The following is a 25,927-nucleotide window of genomic DNA, read 5'->3' on the forward strand; positions in this document are numbered from 1 at the left end:
GAGTCTAGCTGGTGTTAGAACAGCCATGAAGGACGGGTTAAGCCTGGTTCATGCTTCTCCGTCAGCTCCGCAAGGGACAGACACGCACGGATTGACGGAAGCGTTTTGCTCTCATACTTCTCCGTCTCCTGGAGAGTGTTGCAAAGCAATTGCCCGGCAGGACAACAGAGGGCGTAGCGCTGTTCTGTGGTATCCTGTCATGTATCTGGTCCAAGATAGTGTGTTTATATTGTGTTTTTCTATATAAGAGACTTTTTAACACAGACAAATTTGTCTCTCATCCTCCTCCACCTCTTCATGCGCTCACCACCTCTAAACCCACGTTTCCTGTCATTTCCGTCCACAAATAAAACGCTTGCTGTGCATCTTTTCACTCATCCAGTCACGGGGAATTAAATGTTCATGTTTTTAGTTTTTTCGCGAGGTATTCTTCAAGCTTCTCCGTGTCTGCTGCTAGTTATCCTCGGCTCTCTTTGCAATGGCGGCGCTGTAAACAACAGCGGCGTCCTGACCAATCACAAGCTTGCGTTGTCCGTCTCGACTGATGGACGTTTAGAAAAGAGAGCTCGACTCCGTCCGTCCTTGCGGAGCTCTCCGGCAGGCCTGCAAGGACATTGCGTGTCTCCGCACTGACGCAGATGGAGAAGCATGAATCAGGCTTTAGGGTGACCTTTCAACCTCTTACATTCAGTGCATATTCTCTGGTGGTGGCAGATGACTTCTCATCCACTTAGCGCCCAATGCCTTCTCCGGATCTCAGCAAACACCTTTTCTGGCCCTGGTTTCTGGAGCTCGCCATCATGCCATGTGAATCAGGTCAAGGGTTTCCATGGGCTAAATAAAACAGGGTGCACTCGATCTAAAGAGAGGTCAGGATTGTGGCATAGGCATCCCCCAACTTTGATCAGCCCCATTGCGTCATCAAACTCAGGAGCTAGTGAAAGAAAATGACAAAATTTAGCAACTGTTTTGCTGACCTATAATTGGGTTACCTCATCAATAAATGAGTGTCTTTAGTGTTAGGGTCATAAAGGGGTTACTGGGTCAGCCATTCAGTGCAGCTAAAGAGCTATAGCTTCTAGGAACGGCCCATGGTCTGGTGCTGATTTAGGTCTGACAAAGTAGAAGCAGTAGATGTTGTGAGGACAATGGACTTGAGCATGAGCTCATCTCCTGACTCACTTTGAGGTAAAGATGGTGGTTCAGACCATTTTTGGGGGCGAGCTGCAGGAATGCAGGACTCTGAGTCCACATATTGATGTCTTGGAGTGTCAGGCCACAGGTGATATCCACTGGGGTTTCCTTTAAACACATTTCTATGTAGCAGATTCAGTCAACTCTTGGATTTCTGCCACTCCAGTATCCACAAAATCTTTATAGTGGTACAAATCTGAGCCCAACCAAGTCAAGACGGTGGCTGATTCTTACCATAAGGTCCAACAGCTGGTTGGAAGGGTCACACCTGTGCTGATGACTTTTTGGAGATTCTGCGTCTTGGGGGCGATACTTGCCTTCAGCAAGGACATCAACTTATTTTTATCTTCTGAATTTTCAGTCCTCAGATAAATCACTGTCCCTTCAGCTAGTTCTGAAGTATCACAAAACAAATACATACGTATGTGCTGCTGTAATGAATTAATTTCCCCACTGTGGGATTAATAGTGTATATTCTGTTGTATGCACCTCTCTCACTGTTAGGCCAGTCTATCTCTGTAAAACCTGCTCAGAGTTACTTTAGACTAGAGTTCAAGCTCTTCTTCCCATGTGTGCCATTGTTGTAGCAGCTGTTCTGGGAGTTCTGGATCATTCCAGTCTCTTTTCTTATCCCACTGGTGCCACACAATGACAATAGCTCAGGTGGTATAGGGCACGACATAGCCAAGTGGACCATATAGGCAGGCCCAATCTCTAGGTTCCCCATCATGGCCACTGAGCAGTCAACAGGTCTGTTTGTAGGTGAGGGTATCAAACTTCAGTTCCAGGTTAATTCACAGTTAACCTGTCCCTGGCTGAGCCATAGCTCACCGCTGCCCAACTTGATCTTTTATGGGATTTGGTTTCTAATGCTAGGATCATTGCTTGCCCACTGTCTCAGTTCAAATATCCATTCTTTCAGGAGATGGCACTATTTATCCACAAATGCCTTGGCTGCTGTTGGGGAGGGGGAGACTTTGCAAACAATTGTCAAGAGAGAATAACTTGTTGATGGCAACATTCACAATCTTCCAATGACTGGTCATGTCTCTGCAATGAACATGTTGCACAGCAAAGACTGCAAGTGCTGCCAGATACACATCAGGTAGATTGTCCCTTTTCATGTCTCTCCACAGACACTGCAGTAATTGTCAGTCTTTAGTAAGGAGCCTCGCTTGATTAAGCATGTCACGGATATTACTGCTGAAGGCTATAGCATGCTCTCTAAAGTGCAGTAATACAACAGTGAAGGGCCAAGCACAGGACCTGGGTGGGGTATACCAAGCCTCTGTTGTCTCAAATTGATGAGGCATGAGTCTCACCATATAACCAGCTTCTACCAAATTGTCTAATTCTTTTGATGGGCAGTAGCTCATTCTGCATTTTGTCTAATCTCCTTTCTGCGCCTTTGAGTTGTGGCAGCATGGCCTCTTGAGTGGCTCTGAGTTGGGGGATGTTCTTAATTTGAAGAAGAGGAGTGTCATAGTGCTTAGTGCCATCGAAATCTACTCTGATGTCTATTCTTGAAGGTACTTTATGGCCTGTTTGTCCTGCTGTAATCTTACTGCCAATTTATTACTTCCGTAGGAAAGCACATCCATCTGCCACAACTTTTCCATGCATGAGCAGTTTGGAAGATGAAGGTAGTAGGTGTAAGCACAGTTGGCTGCATTGGGACTGAACTTAATGGCTTGAGCTGGTCCCTGTATATCCACCCAAGACATGTCTTAACAACTGCTGACATCCTGGTGGACCCAGCCTGACTGGCTCAATAGGAGTTATAAGGTGGGAGTAATCCGCCTGTCTGACAGTGAAGATCTAGCAAACATTTTTGCGATAACTTGGAGCCACAACTGCTTGGCTGCGGAATGAAGACGTTTAGTCCATTGAGATCCATCTTCTAGGCCCGCATATGTCTCTAGGGACTTGTCACATGTCCCAGGAAAGCTTTACTGATCTTAAACAATACTTTGCAGTTTTAAACTTGGCAGTCATACAGAATCCTATTATTTGTCCCTACAAAACAGCTCTCAGCTGGGGTTGAAACTGGTGGATGCTTCATCACTTTGGGCCTTTCATCGTCTCATACAGAACTAACAAGTGCCTCCAGCTGCATGTCTTCCATGGAGCTCTGAGCATGCACTTTTCAGCTTGCATTTAAATTAAAAACATGTTCTCCTATCTAGTTAGACCAAATAAATGATGCTTAGACCTGTTTTATTTTTAGATATTTAATTTTTTTTAATGAACAAAGACTAGAGTTCAAGCTCTTCTGCCAACAGTTCTTTTAGTTTTTTTTTAAAAACACAAAGAAGACACAAAGACTCCTCGTCTTTGTTTACAATTTCTTCCAGGGTAGTGCTGCCCCCCTATCTGGCCACGCTCCTGAACAGAAATTCCCCATCACACGCTCTGCGCTCCTCTGACCTGGCCTGCTCGCTGTCCCTTGTTCTCGGTGTCGTACTCGTGGGGACCGGGCTTTCTCAGTCCTAGCCCAGTCACTCTGGAACCAGTTGCAACCCTCAGTCAGGTTATCCCCATCTCTGCCAGCCTTTAAGTGACGCCTAAAAACCCACCTCCTCTGCTTGGCATTCCCTGAATGTGTTTGAGTTAGGCCTTCATTTATGATGATTCTAATTCTCTGCTTTCATTGGTCTCTTTATGTTTTATGTTATCCATTTGTTTTCTGCTTTAATATTTTTACCTGTTTTTCTCATGTACCATGTTCAGCGCCTTGGGCTTACCGACAGGGTCGTGGAAGGCACTTTATAAATAAAGCTTTGATTGATTGACAAACCAAGAAAGCTAAAACATGAGCGAAAAATGAGTTAAAAGGTGACCAGCTTTAATAAAAAGTCAATTTTGTAGCATCAAGATATTTAATAGAATTTATATGTGCAAAAGAATCAATGTACAACAGAGTATTCACAATTCTTTACCTAGAAACACATTGGAGCCATTTAATTGGATCATGAGCTTCAAAAATGAAAATACAAATTTAACATAAATTTAGATAATTTTAAATTTAACCTGACCTGCTACTGCAGTTAATATCTGCACAGAATCAAAGAGACATGAATCAAATATTGAACATAAATCTGTAGGAAACATCTATGGGTTTAAATAAACTTGATTTTGTTTCAAATTGTAATAAAACTGCTGGAAAGAAGCAGGCAGTGGGTGTCATGGGTATTCCTAAAGGTGTGTATCACAGGAAAAACCACTTTAAATTATTATTTCTGATTTAAATTGGTCAATCTGAGTTTTTCATGCAGGCTGAAAATCAAAATAGTCTTCCAACTCTATCTCCTGCATTAGCTTCTGATATATAGACGATGAAAGTCTAAGACAGGCTGTCTCCCCAGCCTTCATTAGTATCTCCAGGAGTGATTAGTAAATCAGCTGTGTTGATGATCTAAAACATGCAAACGTCCTGGAACCAGACTGCAGTGCCAGGTATGTTAGCTCTATTTTTTCCAAGCCCCAACAGAGAGGCCCACCAGTCTGAAGTTGCAAGTGGAATATTCTGGCCACAGAAATCATGCAGTCGCACAAATATCAAACATGTTTGATATTCTGCTCATCCCTCATATTGTTGAAGCAGCACTATAACCCAAATGTACCAGAACCGCTCACACAGCACATGCATCAACATGGATGCTCAGGTATTTCTGAGTGAACACATATGGTTCTTTTGATTTTTACCCTTTGCTCTGCATACAATAACAAGGGTTGCCAATAAAGCATGTTTGCTCTGTTTGTCAATTAAAACAGATCGCAAAACATTTTGTCTTCCTTCTCCAACCCCCCATAAACGCCGGTGTGTCCTACGGCAAGCCTGAAGGACCACAGATGGTCTCCGGGGCTTAGGTCCGACATGTTGTTGCCACACGTACAGAGTGAGAACATGGCTCATGAGCTTCGCTCTGTGAGGAGGTCGTAGTTTGAGATGGAGCTGAACGCTACGAGCCAAAAAGTCACAGTGTACACCCGGCTTTACACCGCCTGTTCCAAACACGTAAAATACCATGATACATTATGCTCAAATTGCAAAATGTTCATCAAAAGGTATAGTTTTGGATCGCCCTCCAGAGTCCAGACCTTAACCCCGGAGAGATTCTTTATGTGCTGCAGAATCTGCCACAATACCCACGCACACAATAATTTTGTGACACTGCAGAAGATCACCCAAACAGCCACATCACATTCATCTAACTTCTGCAGGTAAAAGTTTTCAGCTGTAAAAGTTGCGACGTTTCAGATTTATGCTTACATCTTCCTCGTATGTTTGTTCATGTGAGGCACCACCAACACACTGGTGGTACTTCAGCTCCGTGTACCAAGCAAAGCGTTTCTTACACTCGTCGCAGCTGTACTTCCTCTCTGCGTAGTGGACAGCTATGTGAGACTGCATGGTTGCCTTTTTTGAAAATTTTTTATCACAAATCGAGCAGCTGAACGGCTTCTCGCCTGTGTGAATTTTCATGTGAACCTTCAGGGTTGAACTAGAGGTTAGTTTGCGACCACAAACCGAACACAAATATTCTGTGTGCTGTTTCATGTGAATCTTCAAATGGGAACTATAGCGAAACACTTTATTACATTGAGTGCAGCCATAAGGTTTTAAATCAGTTACGTATTTTGCTCCAATTTCTGTTGCTTCTTGTCCTGATGATTTCACATTTGATTGCGGTTTCCTAATTTCTTTCCAAAAGTCGCTGTCAACGCTGTCGTCGCTCTCAGGCTGGAGGGAAGCAGCGGCCTTATTCCTTCCAGAATCACTTTCAGAGTTAGAACCTGACCGATGTTTCCCATTTGGTTTCCAAAAGTCGCTGTCATCGGTGTCGGGGTCAGAAAACATCTTTTCGTTTTCCTCTGGATCTGCCCCTCCGAAAGAGTTTTTGCTCTCCTCGTTGTGACAGTGACGAGGCTGTAAAGACTGAGGTTTCTCCTCATCTTCTTCAGTTTTCACCAGGACAGAACTGAATGGAAACTTGCTGATCTCAGCCTCCTCCTCTTCTTCTTTTATCTGTGGAGGGTTCGGATCTTCAAGCTTCACCTCTTCTTTATTAAAAACTGGTTCCTGATTCTCTTTGACTGTAAAAAATTCTAAGTCTTCCTTAGCTTCCTCAGGTTTTGTGGACTCTGTCCACAAATCACCTTCTTCAGCTTTGAAGCACGCTGAAGCCTCCACACTTCTCTCTTGACTATCTGCTTCAGTATTTGGATGTTTGGTTGGCTCTAACCCTTCAAAATCATCTCCATCAGCTGATGATTCCATGTGTTCATTCTCCTCCCTATTCTCCTCAGTCTGGCCCCGAGAAAGCTCCAATGAGTGATGAACAACTTTATGTTTAGACAAAAGATAATCAGTACAAAATTCAGCACCACAAGGTCTGCAGCGGAAAACCTTTTTCCTTTTCATATGGACTTCCATGTGTTTGGTCAGGTGTCTCCTCCATGCAAAGTCTTTCCCACAAACATGGCAGGTAAACTGTGTTTGTCTGGTGTGGATCCTCATGTGCTGAATTAACGTCTCTTTGTCGCTACAACTGGTGCTGCAAACTGAACAGCTGAACAAGCTTCCCTTTGTGTGAATTCTCAGATGAAGATTTAAGTCTTCAGATTTTGAAAATCTTTCATCACACTGAGAGCAGCTGAGCAGCTCTTTGTCATTTATCTGTTCATCAGTTTGGATCTGATGATCCCGAGGAGACTCACTAGAGCACAAGTGACTTTTGAGCTCAAACTCAGAAGTGAATGGATCTTTACAGATAACACAGCTGAGCAGCTGCTCTCCTGTGTGGTCAGACAGGTGTCGTGTCAGAAGTCCTCCTGTTGAAAATTCTGATCCACAGAAAAAACAGCTTATTTTTTTCACGTCAGCATGACCTCCTGAAGCACCGACTTCTTTAACTTGACTGTTTACACGTGACTGCTGTGACATTCTGTGGTTACAAAATTCAGCTGGAACGCCTCTGAGGGTCCATTTCTTTCTTTCTTTTCATCAAAAACACTTTCTAATTCCTCCGGTTCCTGTGATGTATCACTATATCCAGAGTGACAAGTTTTTTTCAGGGCCATCACTTACAGATTTAAAGCTATTTGCATTGTTGTGACACCTGTTGTCATGTCGGTCTTCTGACACAAGCCGTTTCCTCCAACAGCTTCAGGATGGCTGAAAAACAGAATACATGTGAAAAAATGAAGCATTTATGTTTAGTATAGTGTCTATTCATAATAAATTAGAATAAACCTTCTGGAGGAACGATGAAGCAGCTAGAACACCCAGACTGGTGAAAATAAAGATCCACCAACATGTGGGAAAAGTGTCAAGAGTTTCTTATTATTTTAAGGTCTACTTGTGAACATCTGATGAGCGTAATGAGGGAAAAAGTCACGGTAAGTAACCGTCCATCTGAAGCATGTTTAGAAGCTAAGGAAGTTGGGAAACCCATACGTGTCTAAGGGGAAACCCCAAGGCAAGTTGCGCAGTCATACTGTAAATGTCAAATTATACTTTACGTAAATTAACATAGGCTAAAAGTAATCAAGCTACAGCTAACACGCTGTGTTTGATTTGGTTAGCTAACACTGTTGTTTCACACTAACAAGACCGCATGTCAATAAATAAAAATAAAAAATAAACAAAAAATAATAATTGAACTCACCAACCCTACTTCTAGTTTTTCATGACATGGCTTCATTTAAAACCAATAAAACAGACTAATTTACTCCAAACGGCTTGCTTGATACCCTTTTACACTCTACTGTTGCCGGATGTCACGTGCAAAAAAACGGCTTCCGGAGGAGATTTTCAGAATAAAAACTTCGTCATATCTAAAGTCAGATGTTTGTAACAGCAGGCATTTGTACTTTTAAAGCACTTTTAAGAAAACTTATATTCACTTTTACATGCCGACTGGATAGCTCTGCCACCAGTATAATTTTAGCAATCACTGATCCTACTGTGAGCAGTTGTCGCTATTTGTCCAGTATAAGGAAACACTGGTTGAAGTGTTTGTGTGGTTACTCTTGTGTGGAATAGTTTATAGTAAGTTTTTAAATTACATTTAGATTTTAATTCAATTTTATGCTGTTATCTTTTATTTCTATTTATCTATTTTGTTTCAATAATTCTTTTTGATGATCTGTTGTTTTATATATATTTTATCTGGACCTAAGAGTCTGTCAATGAAGATTATCTATCTATCTATCTATCTATCTATCTATCTATCTATCTATCTATCTATCTATCTATCTATCTATCTATCTATCTATCTATCTATCTATCATCTATCTATCTATCTATCTATCTATCTATCTATCTATCTATCTATCTATCTATCTATCTATCTATCTATCTATCTATCTATCTATCTATCTATCTATCTATCTATCTATCTATCTATAACGGTAAAGCGGGTAACACTATTTCTTTTTCTTTTTAATAACCACGTGAATATTGGTGTATTACATCACTATTAACTGATTTTTTTCTTTCTTTCTTTTTTTTAGGTATCAATGTTTTTTTATTTAGTAAATTTACAAACAAACATAGCACTTTGAGAATGTTAAGTCCAAAACTTAAATTCAAAAGGAGCAGTTAATACAACATTTGAAAATATCCAGTAAAAAACAACAAGAGACAAAAGAACATGAAGAACAAGTAGAGTACAACTTTCAATGAGGGTACAGCATATATCATATGGAAGTAGGAAATCACTTTGGAAGTTCAGCTAACATGTTACATAGATTTTCGCTGTATTTGTTGAGGTGTTTCAGGGATTTTAAATTTAATTGAAATTCTATTAAAAAACATTGAAGACAGGGGATGATTGTAAAATTCGTTGTTTATGGATACAAAATTTAGCTAAACGGTAGATGATATTATAGCAGAGTTCTTTATCTTTATTATTGAATATAATTCCAAATATTATCATATCTTTAGTGATGTGAACTGGGAGGGGTATTTTAGTTTTGATCCACACCTCTAGCTTTTTCCAGAACAATTGTGTTTTCTGAAATTCATAAAATATATGATCCATAGTTTCTATGTGATTTTCACAAAAAGAGCAGTTGTTGCTATCAATATTAAAATGAGCTCTTAATAACTCTTTTGAAGGATAGATTGCATTCATTATTTTAAAGTTGGTTTCTTTAGCTTCATGTGGTATAGGTAATTTTAGGTAGCTAGTTCTTATTTTCTCAACAGATATTTTATCAAATTTGTAAATTATGTTATTTTTGTTTGTTTTTCCAGGAAAAAGAGATTAATTTAAGGCTGATCTTATTGTAAGATTGTTGCATTTTCTGTCAGTTAACAGAAGACCTTTAATAGATAAGATAGGAAGGGTTGGAATAGAACATTGATGTTTTAGATATTCTCGGGCTTGGATGATAAACTGTTTTGGAAGTGCATTATGTAATCTGTTAAAGTCAAGTTCAGAAGCCTTAAAATTGTATCTTCTGCAGAGATTGTCATAATTCAAGAGCTGACCATCTACATCCATTAAGTGTATAATAGACCATATATTGTTATCTAACCAATCTTTATAGAATAGTGATTTGTTTTGGTGCAATATAAATTGATTGTTCCAAATGATTATAGAGTGTGGAGTAGTTGTGTACATATATCATTTTTCAATACAATAAAATTGAAAGTTTAATGAGGAGTTTGTTTATATTGTAGTCAGTTAGAAGAAGATTTTTTAAGCCACCAATTTTGTTAAAGGTGTAATTGGGGATACTATACCAAAAGGCGTGTGGGTGATTTAACCAAAATTTTAACCAGTTAATCTTTAGGGTGCCATTAAGACATTCAAAGTCAATGACCTTTAAACCTCCATCTTTTATTTCTTTAGTCATATGAGCCTTTTTAAGGTAGTGTGGTTTGTTTCTCCAAATAAAGTTAAAGTTTGTTTGATTTATTTTTTTAATTAGGTAGTTTGGTAAGGCAAGGTTACAGGTTGGGTAAACTAATCTTGATAAACAGTCCATTTTGGTGAGATAGATATGACCTAGAATAGAAAGATCACGTTGGAGTCACAGGTTAAGTTTAGAATTTCCTTCTTTAAGTTTATATTCAAAGTTTAAGACTGAATTTGTCACGAACTCCTCCCGCTGACTTCATTTCCCAGCATTCTCGCCACCAACGTGGCGGCTGACGTCATCACGCCGACACTACTTAAGGAAGTGCCGGCATTTCATTCATTACTCAGTCATCGTTTCTACCAGACTTTGTATCGAGTTCTCAGGCTTACCAGCCTTCAAACCTAACCCAAAGACTTATCCACGCTGTTTACTATTAGTAAGCCAGCTACCTTATCCTCCGGAACTGTTACTCAGTCTCGGCTCTCTTCCCGAGCGCTGTGCTGCCGTTCCCAGAACAAAGCTGCGTGCTCTGTCAAACCAAACGCCAGCCACTCCGCGTCTGGGTCACACAGTTACGCCACAATCCGCTACGCTTCAGCTCAGCCGTGAAACCTGACAGGATGACTGAGTCCAAAGTTGACCCAGCGGAGTTCACTCATCTGCGTGTCGAAGTGGCACAACTACGCACGACTCTGGATCAGCGTACGGCAGAAATGAACCAGCTCCGTGCCGTAACTGATCGCCAAGCCACGAAGCTCGAGTCACTCAGCGAGCTAGTTCTCCAGCTTTCCACTGCTCTGCAACGACAGACCGCAGCCGTCACCGACAGGATGGAACCACGCCTCAGCCTTCCAGATAAGTGGGAAGGAACCAGGGGGTCCCCGGAGGGCATGCTGGCGACCCTGGCAATGACTTTTGAGGGCCAGCCGGCACGCTACCCCACTTCCTGCTCTTGTGTCGCTCTGCTGACCTCACTGCTGACGGGTCGAGCCGGTGAATGGGCGGCGGCTCTTTATAATCAAAAATCTCCTGCCTGCAATGACTATGAGACTTCTGTGAAGGAGATGAAAAAGACATTTGTACATCCCAGCAGCGAGGTCTTGGACGAGACTCGGCTGCTTCAGCTCTGTCAGGGCTCCCAGACGGTGGCTCATTACACCTCTCGCTTCTGGACGACAGCCGCTCGGTTGACGTGGGATGACGCCGCTCTAAAGGCTGTTTATCTGGAGGGGTTGTCACCTAGAATCCGGGAGGGCATGATCGGGCACGAGGCCCCAACCTCACTGGACCTGGCAGTGGATCTGGCTCTCCAACTGGACCGCTGTATCCTGAACCGGCCGAGCACCGTTTCAGCTCCCGTACACACAAGGTTGTCACCCCGCCGTCCGGCTCACCAACCGACGGAGGAGCCGATGCAGCTCGGACATCTCCCCCCTGAGGAACGGGCACGGCGATATCAGGAGGGAAGATGTGCTTACTGTGGGGATTTGGGTCACCACCGTGGCACGTGCCCAAAACAACCGGGAAACGGTCCCTCCGGGTCGGAGTAGGGGCTGTCCCGCCCGGAGTCTCCACTTTTCCGGCTCCACACCGAACCACTCTCCCGGTCTCCCTCCACCTGGACCAAGGCCCGACCAGACTGGAGGCTCTTTTAGACACTGGGGCTGCGGAGTGTTTTATCGATCAAGGACTAGTTACTCAGCTCAAGATACCCCTCACTGCTCTCGACCAACCCATTCCTGTGACCTCTGTGGACGGCTGACCCATCATGCCGTACCCTCTCACCCACCGAACCAAGGGTCTCCACATGACTATTGACCAACACCTGGAGACCCTCCACTTCCTGGTCATCCAGGCTCCGGCTACACCACTCATCCTGGGTCACTCCTGGTTCTGCTGTCATGAGCCTCACATCTCCTGGTTCACCAGTAAGGTCCTGGCCTGGGGCACGGGCTGCCAGAACCACCGGGGCTCCCCTACACCTCGGACTGGAGCAGCTCCTCCCAAAGACGTAGACCTGACGCTCGTCCCTCCTCAATACCACGACCTCGCTCAGGTCTTCGTTAAAGAACCCGATACCAGGCTACCTCCTGATCGACCCTAGGACCTGGAGATCAGGCTCCAGCCCCCCCTCGGGGTCTCCTGTTCTCCCTCTCTCCGGCGGAGACCCGGGCTATGGACAATTATATAACTGTTGCCCTCCAGAAGGGATTCATCCGTCCCTCAACATCCCCCGGGGCCGTGGGGTTTTTCTTTGTAAAGAAGGAGGAGGGGGATCTCCGGCCCTGTATTGACTATCGAGGGTTAAAGAAAATAACGATCCGGGACCGTCACCCTCTCCCTCTCATGGACACCGCCCTGGACGCCATCACACAAGCAGCTGTATTCACTAAACTGGACCTGCGCAGCGCTTACAACCTCATCCGCATTAAGGAAGGTGAGGAGTGGAAGACCGCCTTCATCACGCCCACTGGCCACTATGAATATTTGGTGATGCCTTTTGGCCTCTGCAACAGCCCCGCCGTCTTCCAGCGGTTCAATACGGATGTGCTGAGAGACATGTTGGGCCGCTGGGTCTTTGTTTATCTAGATGACATCCTCATCTACTCCCGCACGGCCGAAGAGCACATCCGGCATGTTCGAGCTGTTCTGTCCCGCCTCCTGGACCATGGACTGTACTGCAAACTGGAGAAGTGTGCGTTTCACCAGGAGTCCACCTCCTTCCTGGATTTTACCATCTCCTCCCGGGGCCTGAAGATGGACCCTCAGAAGGTTCAGGCAGTAGCTCAGTGGCCTCTACCCACGACCCTGAAGCAGTTGCAAAGCTTCCTGGGTTTCTCGAACTTTAATCAAAGGTTTATACGCAGCTTCAGTTCCCTCGCAGCACCTCTGACCTCACTCACCAAAGCCACCAACCAGCCTCACCCTTTTCGCCTTACTCCAGAGGCTGTCCGGGCTTTCCATGATCTGGTCGGACGTTTTAATAAAGAACCCATCCTCCTCCACCCGGACCAGACCCGGCCCGTCGTCGTGGAGGTGGACGCCTCTGATGTAGGAGCAGGGGCCGTCCTCTCGCAACGGGGTCCAGACTCTAAGCTCCACCCATGCGCCTACTTCTCCCAGAAGTTTTCCCCCACACAGCAGAACTATGGGGTCGGCGACAGAGAACTGCTGGCTATAAAATGGGCTCTGGAGGAATGGCGGCAGTGGCTCTTGGGGACCACAGATCCCTTTCTGATCTGGACCGACCACCAGAATCTCATTCATCTACAGACTGCCCGCCAACTCAACCCTCGTCAACCTCGGTGGGCCCTCTTTTTCGAGCCATACAACTTTCATATCGCCTACCGGCCCGGATCCAAGAACCTCAAGGCGGATGCTCTCTCTCGGCTTTTCGCACCAGAGTCAAGCCCCCCGGAGCCTCTGACCATTCTGCCGACTCAACACTTCCTGGCCTCCCTCCAATGGCCGTTGGAGCAGTCCATACGGGCCACACTTCCAGGCGATCTGGCGCCTCCAGAGACTCCACCAAACCGCCTCTACGTTCCAGCCTCCTGCCGGCAAGAGGCACTCATGTGGGGGCATTGTTCACGGCTCGCAGGACATCAAGGACAAGCCCGTACCCTCCAGTTCCTCCGTCGGGCTCTCTGGTGGCCGTCCATGAGGAGGGATGTCCACGAGTTCACCGCTGCATGTGATGTGTGTGCTCGATCCAAGTCATCTAACCGACCCGGCGCTGGAGATTTACAACCTCTCCCTGTGCCCAAGCGGCCATGGTCACACATCGGGCTAGATATTGTCACGGGACTGCCAGTTGACGACCACCTGGACACCATACTGACCATCACGGACCGTTTCTCCAAGGCCGTGCACTTGGTGGCCCTGGCCGGTCTCCCCACTGCCAAGAGGGCGGCCGAACTACTCCTCGAACAGGTGGTGCGGCTCCATGGTTTCCCCCAGGACGTGGTTTCCAACCCGGGACCCCAGTTCGTCTCACGCTTCTAAAAAGTGTTCTGTCGCCTGGTCGGCGCTTCCACCAGCCTGTCCCCTGGGTACCATCCGCAGACTAACAGTCAGACAGAGAGGGCGAACCAGCAGCTTGGACGCTACTTGCGCTGCTTCGCTTCATCCCAGCCAACCACCTGGCCCCGCTTCCTCCTGTGGGCGGAGCTGTCACACAACATCCAGACCTCCTCTGCCACGAGTCTGTCTCCCTTCGAGACCTGTTATGGGTACCAGCCTTCTCTGTTCGACCATCAGGTGCCCGAGGTGGAGGTCCCTGCTGCCCAGACGCTGGTCTGCCGCTGTCGGCTCGCCTGGATCCGGGCCCGTGCGGCCATCACCCAGACCAACACGGAGTATGCCCGTCGTCATCGCCGCCGCCACCGGCCTGGCCCCGTCTTCCGGTCTGGTGACCAGGTTTGGCTCTCCTCCGCTAATCTGAGGATGCCGGCTGGCTCCCGGAAGCTCACTCCTCGCTTCCTGGGTCCGTTCCCTGTCCTCAGGGTCATCAACCCGGTCACTTACCGTCTGCGCCTCCCGGCTGCTCTCCGGATCCACCTGGTCTTTCATGTCTCCCAGCTGAAGCCGGTGGTCTCCTCTCCCCTCCACCCTCCGACAACCCGGGTGCCTCCGCCCCGCTGTGTGGAGGAGGATCGCATCTACACGATCCGCAAGGTTCTGGACGCTCGCCGCCGGGGATGTGGTTGGCAGTACCTCGTGGACTGGGAGGGGTACGGCCCGGAGGAGCGCTCTTGGGAGCCCACGAGCTCGTTTGTCGACCCTACCCTGCTTTCTGACTTCTGGGCCCGGCGTCCTGGGACTTCGGGAGCCATCCCTCGGGGGGGAGGGGGGGTCCTGTCACGAACTCCTCCCGCTGACTTCATTTCCCAGCATTCTCGCCACCACTTCCCATCATTTCTGCCACGAACGTGGCTGCTGACGTCATCACGCCGACACTATATAAGGAAGTGCCGGCATTTCATTCATTACTCAGTCATCGTTTCTACCAGACTTTGTATCGTGTTCTCAGGCTTACCAGCCTTCAAACCTAACCCAAAGACTTATCCACGCTGTTTACTATTAGTAAGCCAGCTACCTTACCCTCCGGAACTGCTACTCAGTCTCGGCTCTCTCTCCAAGCGCTGTCGCCGCTCCCAGAGTAAAGCTGCGTGCTCTGTTCAACCCAACGCTAGCCACTAACGCCACATTCCATCTCCGCTACGCTTCAGCTAAGCCTTGAAACCTGACAGAAAGAGGCTTCCTTGGTAGAAACACTTTCTCCAAATTCTTCCAAACACTGTTTTGTTGCCTTTAAAGAAGTGGGATTTTGCACCAAACACAGAACAACACTCTGGCATATTCAACAGCATTTAAGAATGAATGAATGTCCTCCAATGTCCAAAAGCTGTTACTGCACTAGTTCTTTTTAGCGATCTAGAAGAGAATATTTTAGCCTCCTGATTTAAATAAAACTTTAAAAGAATCTTATTCTTTTAAAAATCATTTTGGGGAAACTATTATTATGAAGGAAAAGTAGAAGTAGAAGCTATTTTTTTCTGTTTCATGAGCTAACACCAGAAAAAAAGTCCTCAGAATATAAAACTGTATTTTCACAAATGCTAATGATGTGACATACAAATATACAGGAGCTAACTTTTAATGTCAGTCTTTGTCATGTGCTTTTTTCATTTCCAATTTTCCATTCAAAAACTTCCCTTCTTTTGCTGTTTTAAATCAAATTAAAGAGATTCAGAGATTTTAATGTGACATGCAACCGTGCAAAAACCTTCATTATTGATCAAAAAAGAAAACTTATCAATTTTAGATAGGTGTTAATGTGATTTCCAAACAAATTGGCATCAGCAGTACAAGTGAGCGTTTATTCAGGTGGAAACATTATGTATAGACTTTTCAGGAATGGATGTCCAAAAGCTCTCTATATTTATACCTGTAATTTGAAAATTTCAGGTTCTTTGTCATTGCAAAAGGAAAAACTACAATGGCACTGTAAAACCAAGCTCTAAAACAGCAATAAATACCAACTACACAGTGAATATATGCTTCTTGTCAAATGTGTTCATTTTATTCCTTGACAAGGTTTTTTTTAGTGTATTAAAATGGACTAAGAACTTCATCACTGATGTTTTGGGTGGTTATCTCAGTGGCTTGGCTTGGCTTGGAGCTCTTATTCTGAAGGCGTAACGGAACAATATTTGTACGTCAGCGGAAGTGTGTTTTCCTGCTGAAGCAGTCGTACTTGTTCCGTAGTTGTTAACAGTATTTTCTTTGAGTTATTGGAACCCGTGTGTTATATAGACCTACAAAAGCGGACTTTGTAATGTTTGCTTTTTATTAAAACTCGCTCTGATAAATATTTGACAAGCTGCTGGTGTTAGCTTAGTATGCTAGCTGAAAGGGAACCGAAGTGAGTCACAGCGACACTGTTAATGAATGTTTATAATGAAGTTTAATGACATTTTCTGTGGGAACTATGAGTAAAGATGCTGAGAGTGTTACAGAAAAAACAAATTATGGGGCAAGAACCGGACTGTCGAACTGGAAAGAAGCTTTTTTCTCCACTTGGAGGTAAAATATTGCCAAGTATTCAGTAGTCTGGATTCTATCGAACAATAAAACCGTCTTTCCTATAACATATATGCATGTTTCATTTCCGGCAGATGTCCAGCAGCTATTTGTGGTCAAAGAGGAGCAGCAGGACAGGAGTCCCAGTCTGAACCAGGAGGACCAAAAGCTGCCACAGATTAAAGAAGAACAGGAAGAGGCTGATATCACAGAGTGTATGTTCAGCCCTGTCCAGGTGAAGGAGGAGGATGACGCAGAGATGCCTCAGTCTTCACGGCTCCTTCACAACAGGACTGGGGAAAACAACTACTTTAGGGGACCAGCTCTAGACCAGTGTTCAGACTCGGATCCTGAAGATAAAACTTCTTCAGAGACGGATGTCAGTGACGGGAAATGGGAGGAAAGAAGTGAACCTGCCTCATGTTTAAACTCCGCAGAAACTAACAAAGGATCTGATACAAAACACAGCAGTGAGAAGAAGCTATACAAATGCACTGAATGCAGTAAAACATTCAAACGGAGACAGTATCTGTTACAACACATCAGAATCCACACAGGAGAAAAACCTTTCATCTGCTCTTTCTGTGATGCAGCTTTTACATGGAAACACGTCTTAGAGAACCACGTGAGAATCCACACTGGCGAGAAACCGTTCAGTTGCTCCATCTGCGGTCTGTGTTTCAAATCCAAACAGACGCTTCAGTGTCACAAACCATGTTACAGTGAAAAAAAGCCTTTTAGCTGCAACATCTGTGAGGCAGTGTTTAGATGGAGGTTTTCTTTAGTGAAGCACATGAGAGTCCACTCGGGTGAAAAACCTTTCAGCTGCTCTGTTTGTGGTCGGAGCTTTAGCCACAAGGAGAGTTTAAATAGTCACAAAAGATGTCACACTGGAGAAAAACCTTACATGTGCTCTGACTGTAAAGCCACTTTTAAATGGTGCACCAGTTTAATGCGACACAAAAAAACCCACACAGGAGAAAAACCTTTCAGTTGTTCTGTCTGTGATGCTGATTTTGTAAACAAACGTGAGTTGGTCAAGCACACAAGACAACACAAGTGATGGTAGATACAGATTTTGCAGCACATGAATCTATTTTTTGGATGTTCTGATGAGCTGACTTCATTACCTTTGAAGTTGTGAAAAGCTGATGATGGACTTTGGAGTTCCATATGTCTCTGGTTTTTGTGTTTTATTAAAAAAAAGCCTTACTTTGCAAATCAACGTGTTGGAATTTTTTTTCTTTCATAATGTATAATAAAGAAAAAAGCATATTTTTATTAGACTTTTTGAAAGTGTAAGTATTTGTCAAATATATGAGAAGACTACTAAATATAAGTTTATTATGACTTGTAATCAAGTCTGTTTTTTGTCAAAATATTTTTTCTAATATATGAATTTAGAATAGGAGCAGTCCAAAAGAATAACAATTTAATTTTATTCTGTTTTCTTTGTAACCAAAAACAAAACCCATCTGGTTCTTTTTATGCTTTAAAAATCAAGCGAAAGAACATTTGATGAACAGTATTCCTGGATATAACGTAATTATTTATATTACAAAAAACTGCCAAAATAGAGATATTTGTGATAAACTAAACCTATTCTTAACTAATTTTACCAGTAAAAAATGATAAATTGTAACAATATAATAATGTAAACAAAAGATTTCCTGATTGTTCGGGTGAGCATGAGCAACATCATTCCTGTTGCTGATGCATGTCAAACATGTTCCTAGTACATTGTTACAATGAGTCATTCACATGTGGCAAATATTCATTGGGGAAGTAAAAACAAAAATAACGAAAAGGGTTTAGGAACATTTCATTGAAACATGGTGGAGTGATGAATTTTCATTCAGATAATCTTACAAAAATAACGTGTTTACTGCACATCTTGGAAAATGCATCCGATTTTCAAAGCATTTGTGGATTTTTTTTCTATGTTCTATAACATATCTAAAATGAGTTTTGTGAAGTTGTTTCCTGTGGGGACTTTTATTTTGAAGGCCTATGGGAGCTTTAGGCGGAAGTTGTTTCCTTTTAGCAGCGACTGAAGCAGACTTGCATCTTTCTTTCTTTGTTCGTTGACTCCTTCATGAGCGACTTATCGGAGTCTGACTGACAGCAAACGTGCCCGTGTGGGCTTTGCGTCATTCATGTTCGTTAAAGCTTGTTTTGATGAAAACTGAAGCTACAGAGTAAGTGACGTTAGTTTAGCCTCGCGCTGGCAATCACAAAGCTGACAGTAAGTGACGCGTTATCAGAGCAGGTTGTTTCTGACAGTTACAGAATAACTACTGTTGCCATCGTGTTGAGATGTTGCGAGTGTTGGAGAAAGGTCAACAACCTTTGGAAGAACCAGACTGTCTAACTGGAGAGGAGCTGCACCTTAAAGGTGACATGGTTTTGTAATCAATTAACATCCTGTCAAAAGTGGTTTAATAAGAACTATTAAAATGTTTAAAGTCGCTGATAATATAAAAATAAAATGGAACATGGGTCTTATGACGTCATGCCTGACCCAAGATGCTTTTCTTGCTTGTCTCGTGACGTTTATACTACTTGGACATGGAAGAATTAACCTAACATAAACATGTTGTAGTGGTGGATTTGGTTGGTTTTTGATCAACTGAAATACAAGTGTGAAAAATAAAATTACTGGTTGCAAACAATGTGTAGATTTTACCATTAATCTCTGGAATTATCCATCAAAATGTTGAAAATGAACGAAATGATGCACAGTAGTTGAACAATTCTGGCAGCTTCACAACAGATAACCATAAAAATCTGGTCTAAAATACATGGGAGTGGGTCTAAGCCAGGCTCTGGACTCCAGACGCCATGTTTCCTGCTACAGGAGCTCATGAGGACATAATACATTTACTGATTTGTAACAAGCGATCACAAAACTTTACATTCATAAACGTTGTTTTACACATTTACCTCTTCACTCGTTGCCAGTGATGAAAGGGCCTGTTGTGCTTTTCATTATGCTTGATCCTAACGGCCATCCATTGATAAGGTCTTACTCGAACACAAAAATACAACTTGCTTGCAATGATTTAGGTATGCACTGCCCCCTATCGCCGGGGAAAATACACACCATCACTTCAAAGACAAGTACAATAGAGACCTCATTTGAGTTAGTAGATTGTTCTAAAGTTTCTGAGTTGCTGCTTGTATAAAACATCAGATATTTGCTTGATTAACGCAAAGAATTAACATATACTTGATTGTCTATTGATGTTTTTGTCCCAGACTTTTTAAATGCAACATAAGAAACATTTTGTACTTTTGTATTTCTCATTATTCATGGCATTTAATTGGTTTCACATAACCTCTGTGTCCTGCAGACGTCCAGCAATTGTTGGTGATAAAAGAGGAGTTTCCTCTTGAGCCACGGGTTTGGAATCCCAGCTGTGACCAGGAGGACCAAAAGCCCCCACAGATTAAAGAAGAGCAAGAGGAGGCTGATATCATAGAGTTTACTTTCAGTCCTGAAACTGTGAAGAATGAAGACGATGAGGAGAAACCTTGGTCATCAGAGCCTGATCGCAGTCGGAATGAAGAGAACAGAGACTCTCTGGGGCCAGAATCAGATCCGGAAGCCAAAAATTCAGCCACTTCAGAGACGGACATAAGCGATAGAGCCTGGGAGGAGAGGCATAACCCTCCGTCAGGTTTAAACTCTGCAGAAGTTAAGGATGTGTCTGTTGGTGGAGCACGCGATGATGGCGATAAAACGTTAAACCGCTGCAGCGAATGCGGCAAGACATTCAAACGCAGGCAGTACCTCTTACAGCACAACAGAATCCACACAGGTGGAAAACCTTTCATCTGCTCCGTCTGCAACACGGCTTTCACGTGGAAGCACATCTTAGTGCAACACATGAGAGTCCACACAGGAGAGAAACCCTTCAGCTGCTCCGTCTGCAGTCAAACCTTCGGGAGGAAGGAAAGTTTAACTCGTCACATGAGACATCACTCTGAGGAGAAACCCTTCAGCTGCTTCGTCTGCAGTCAAATCTTCGGGAGGAAGGAAAGTTTAACTCGTCACATGAGACATCACACTGAGGAGAAACCCCTCAGCTGCTCCGTCTGCAGACAGAGTTTCAAACACAAAGTGAGTTTAAATAGTCACAAAAGATGCCACGCCGAAGAAAAACCTTTCATTTGCTTCATCTGCAAAGCAGCTTTCCCCTGGAAATACGCTTTAGTGAAACACATGAGAATTCACACAGGGGACAAACCTTATAGTTGCTCCGTTTGTGATGCGGCTTTTAAATGGAAGCCTTCTTTGGTGCAGCACATGAGGTCACATAGTGGAGAGAGACCCTTCAGCTGCTCCGTCTGTGGTCAGTGCTTCAAATACAAAGAGAATTTACACCATCATCAGAGGTGTCACACTGATGAAAAACCCTATAGGTGCACCATCTGTAACGCTACCTTTAAATGGCACAATGCTTTTATTGAGCATAAGAGAAACCACACGGGAGAAAAACCCTTCAGCTGCTCTGTCTGTGAGGCAGCTTTCATAAGGAAACGGGACATGGTCAGACACATGAAACAGCACAAATAATAAACAATTACTACAGTATTGTTTGTTCTTACACGAGTTTACTTTAAAGTAGGTCTATAAGATTTCTTGAATAGTACTATAGTTTTACACAAGATTATGTGTAGTAAATATAATACATGGTGTGAAGTTTAAGTTTGTATGTGAAGCACTTTATTGTTTTATGAAAATAACGTAGGTTTGTAAAAAATGTATTGATCTTTTTTCTTTTTATTTTGTTTATATTTGTAGGTATTAAATGGGGGATATTTTCTTTGAGAATAATTATGTATTACATCACAAAAAATAGTAATAAGAATTAGAGCTGTGCACAAAGGTGCTTTTTGGAGTTCAGCCACATCTTTATTAATGTTTAATTTATAACAACACATTGACGTTCAAGCATGCTGCCGAATATTTCTAAAAGGATGCAAGTAAAATAAAGGAATTTCTTTTTTATGATAATCTGTCAAATTGTAAATTATGTGAGATTACCATAACAACATTGACTACAATTTGTGTAATGAATATTAAAAAAATAATAAATAAATACTTTCATCATATGTGTTTAGTGTTTCGTCTTCACCGTTTGAGCTCGATTTAAAGAATGGCGGATTAGGGTCACTGAAAAATAAAGAGAAATGTTTCACAATTTTTTTTAAATTCTGATCTTTTTCTGAAGATTCTAGCAGTAATCTCAGAAATCAGACCATTTTCTCAGAATTCTGACTTCTGAGAATATTGTAAAGGTGCACTATGTAGAAATGAAGTAAAATGAGATCCTGTGGTAAGATTTGGTTACTGCAACCACTTTAAACGACTGGAACTTTTTAACGGCCGTTCTCAACTTACAATTGTCGGCGCTGCAGTATTAGTTCGCAGGAGACATGGCAACCCCACACTCACTGGTGGTAAACAGTAGTCACGTCCCTCCTTCCTTTGTTTTGAAAGGAGAAATACTGACAAACCCCCAGCCAGCTGGATATGAAATATGTGTCGGTATGATCGGGTGGATCAGGTGGCAGACCGAGGCAGGAGCCTTGATGTTCCGATCCCCAGACAAGGAAACTGGTTTTTGGGACATGGAACGTCACCTCGCTGGCGGGGAAGGAGCAAGAGCTTGTGGCAGAGGTTGAGCAGTACCGGCTAGATATAGTCAGACTCACCTCGACACATAGCATTGGCTCTGGAACCCAAGTCCTTGAGAGGGGTTGGACACTCTCCTTTGCTGGAGTTGCTCCGGGTGAGAGGCGGAGGGCTGGGGTTGGCTTTTTGTTAGTCTCAAGACTCTCTGCCTGTGTGTTGGGGTTTACCCCGGGGGACGAGAGGGTAGCTTCCCTGCGCCTTTGGGTCGGGGAACGGGTCCTGACTGTTGTTTGTGCTTATGGGCCAAATATCAGTTCAGAGTACCCACCCTTTTTGGAGTCCCTGGGACGAGTGCTAGATTGTGCTCCATCAGGGGACTCCATTGTCCTGCTGGGGGACTTCACTGCTCACGTGGGCAATGACAACATGACCTGGAGTGGTGTGATTGGGAGGAATGGCCCACCTGATCTGAACATGAGTGGTGTTTCGTTATTGGACTTCTGTACAAGCCACAGTTTGGCCATAACAAACACCATGTTCGAACATAAGGATGCCCATCGGTACACTTGGTACCAGGGCAGCCTAGGTCGCAGATCGATGATAGACTTTGTAGTCGTATCATCTGACCTGCGGCCGTATGTTTTGCACACCCGAGTGAAAAGAGGAGCGGAGCTGTCAACTGATCACCACCTGGTGGTGAGTTGGATCAGATGGCAGGGGACGATGCCGCGTAAACCTGGCAGACCCAAACGCATAGTGAGGGTCTGCTGGGAACGCCTGGCAGAAGAACCTGTCAAGACAGTCTTCAACTCCCACCTTCGGCAGAGATTTGACTGCGTCTTGAGAGCAGTGGGGGACATTGACTCCGAGTGGGCCTTGTTCCACTCTGCGATTGTTGAGGCGACTGTTGCTAGCTGTGGTCGCAAGGTGGCCGGTGCCAGTCATGGTGGCAACCCTTGTATCCGCTGGTGGACACCAGAGGTTCGGGGAGCCGTCAGGCTGAAGAAGGAGGCCTACAGGGCGTGGCTGGTCTGTGGGTCTCCGGAGGCAGCAGACAGGTACCGGATAGCCAAGCGGGGTGCAGCAATGGCAGTTGCCGAGGCAAAATGTCGGGCATGGGAGGGGTTTGGTGAGGCCATGGAGAAAGACTTATCGATCGGCTCCAAAGAGGTTCTGGCAAACTGTCCGGCGCCTCAGGAGAGGAAGGCAGCAACTCGCTCACACTGTTTACAGTGGGGATGGGGAGCTGCTGACTTCAACAGGGGCTATAGTCGGACGGTGGAAGGAATACTTTGAAGAGCTCCTCAATCCCACCTATGTGCAGTCCAAGGAGGAACCAGAGCCGGGAGACCTGGGGATGGACTGTCCAATCTTGGGGGCAGAAGTTGCTGAGGTAGTCAAACAACTACACCGGGGGCGGATGAGATTCGTCCTGAGTATCTCAAGGCTATGGATGTTGTAGGGCTGTCGTGGTTGACACGTCTCTGCAACATTGCATGGTCATCAGGGGCAGTTCCTAAGGAGTGGCAGACCGGGGTGGTGGTCCCCATCTTTAAGAAGGGTGACCTGAGGGTGTGTTCCAACTATAGGGGGATCACAGTCCTCAGCCTCCCTGGAAAGGTCTACTCCAAGGTACTGGAGAGGAGAGTCCGATCGATAGTTGAATCTCAGATTGAAGAGGAGCAATGTGGTTTTCGTCCTGGCCGTGGAACTGTGGACCAGCTCTATACCCTTGCAAGGGTGATGGAGGGGGTATGGGAGTTTGCCCAACCAATCCACATGTGTTTTGTGGATTTGGAGAAGGTTTATGACCGTGTCCCCAGGGGCACCCTGTGGGGGACGCTCCAGGAGTATGGGGTGGGTTGCTTTCTGTTAAGGGCCATTCAGTCCCTTTACCAGAGGAGCGTGAGTTTGGTCGCATAGCCAGTAGTAAGTCAAACCTGTTCCCGGTAAGGGTTGGACTCCGCCAGGGCTGCCCTTTGTCACCGGTTCTGTTCATTACCTTTATGGACAGAATTTCTAGGAGCAGCCGTAGTGTGGAGTGTGTCGAGTTTGGTGGCAGGAGAATCTCGTCTCTGCTTTTTGCGATGATGTGGTCTTCCTAGCTTCATCCAGCTCTGACCTTCAGCTCTTGCTAGGTAGGTTCGCGGTAGAGTGTGAAGCGGCTGGGATGAGGATCAGAACCTCCAAATCTGAGACCATGGTTCTCGACCGGAAAAGGGTGGCTTGCCAACTCCTAGTCGGGAGAGAGGTCCTACCTCAAGTGGAGGAGTTTAACTATCTCAGGGTCTTGTTCACGAGTGAGGGTAGGAGGGATCGGGAGATCGACAGGCTGATTGGTTCGGCGTCTGCAGTGATACGGACGCTGAGCCGATCTGTTGTGGTGAAGAGGGAGCTGAGCCAGAAAGCCAGGCTCTCGATTTACCGGTTGATCTATATCCCAATCCTCACCTATGGTCATGAGCTTTGGGTAATGACCGAAAGAACGAGATTGCGGATACAAGCGGCCAAAATGAGTTTCCTCCGTAGGGTGGCCGGGCTCAGCCTTTGAGATAGGGTGAGGAGCTCGGACATTCGGGAGGGATTCGGAGTAGAACCGCTGCTCCTCCGGATCGAAAGGAGTCAGTTATGTGGTTTGGGCATCTGGTCAGGATGCCTCCTGGATGCCTCCCTGGGGAGGTGTTTCGGGCATGTCCTGCTGGCAGGAGGCCCCCGGGTCGACCCAGGACACGTTGGAGAGGTTACATCTCCAATCTGGTCCGGGAACTTCTTGGGGTCCTGCCGGAGGAGCTGGTGGAGGTGGCTGGGGAGAGGACGGTCTGGAGCTCCCTGGTTGGGATGCTGCCCCCGCGACCCGGATAAGCGGAAGAAGATGACGACGACGACGTGTCGGTATAATCTTCCTTCCAAAATGGCTGAAACATTAGACTCTTTGGAGATTTTTGTAAAATTCTTACTATATGTTTTACATACTGCACATTTAAAGGCAGAATAGTTTTCTCCCAGTTGTGGTGTAACACAATTTAGTGCAACACATGAGAATTCACACCTTTTAGTTGCTCAGTTTGCAAAGCAGCTTTTCAGGCAAACACTTCTTAAAGCAACACATGAGAATCCTCACCGGAGACAAACCATTCAGCTGCTCTTTTTGTGACCAAAGCTTCAGTATCAGGAAAAAATGTAATATGTCATACAAGAGGTCACAGTAAGGGAAAACCATACAGTTGCTCCATTTGTTGTAAAGATTTTGTGAGACAGGATGCTTTGGTGGAGCACACAAAAAGACATGTAGCAGGATCACCATTCAGCTGCTCTGTTTGTAAAATAGACTTTTAGATCAGTACACACTTTAACTCAACATATGAGAATTCACACAGGAGAAAATGCTACTTCGTTGGTGGTGAGACACGCAACATTTATACATGTTTTTAAAGGCAAATCAAAATATTCTTTGATCTTATTGTTTCAAAATCTCAACAACTCTTCCATCAAATTCATGAGCCCTTTATTTTGAAGACAAACCGGATGTACTTGCGGTATATCAACGAAAGTGAATCTCTAGCAGCATAACCAGAAATATAAATTGCATTAGTTTTTGTGGTTTAAACCATGAACCTAGTAAAGTAATTTAAG

At 44.6% G+C, this 25,927-nt stretch overlaps 2 protein-coding genes across 3 annotated transcripts in view; both read left to right on the top strand.

The window, feature by feature from the left end:
- Positions 1-16,338: 16,338 nt before the first annotated feature.
- Positions 16,339-17,874, top strand: LOC107394477 (zinc finger protein 501). The gene is made up of 2 exons (XM_015973421.3): positions 16,339-16,656; positions 16,749-17,874. Exons 1-2 carry the CDS (start codon positions 16,572-16,574, stop codon positions 17,714-17,716), a joined length of 1,053 nt encoding a protein of 350 aa, XP_015828907.3. The 5' UTR covers positions 16,339-16,571; the 3' UTR covers positions 17,717-17,874.
- An 880-nt stretch (positions 17,875-18,754) lies between these two features.
- LOC107394475 (zinc finger protein OZF) overlaps positions 18,755-25,927 on the top strand; it is an 8,882-nt gene continuing 1,709 nt past the window's right edge. Inside the window, exons 1-3 of one of the 2 annotated variants that reach the window (XM_070547619.1) lie at positions 18,755-18,851; positions 18,937-19,048; positions 20,007-21,369. In XM_070547619.1, coding sequence (XP_070403720.1) covers positions 18,970-19,048; positions 20,007-21,232 — 1,305 coding nt within the window. In that variant the 5' untranslated portion in view covers positions 18,755-18,851; positions 18,937-18,969 and the 3' untranslated portion in view covers positions 21,233-21,369. Of the gene's footprint in view, positions 19,049-20,006; positions 21,370-25,927 lie in introns of those variants that run through there. The other variant, XM_070547620.1, reaches the window with a different exon arrangement.

This window comes from Nothobranchius furzeri, chromosome 19 (genome assembly GCF_043380555.1).
Source record: "Nothobranchius furzeri strain GRZ-AD chromosome 19, NfurGRZ-RIMD1, whole genome shotgun sequence".
NCBI lineage: Eukaryota > Metazoa > Chordata > Actinopteri > Cyprinodontiformes > Nothobranchiidae > Nothobranchius > Nothobranchius furzeri.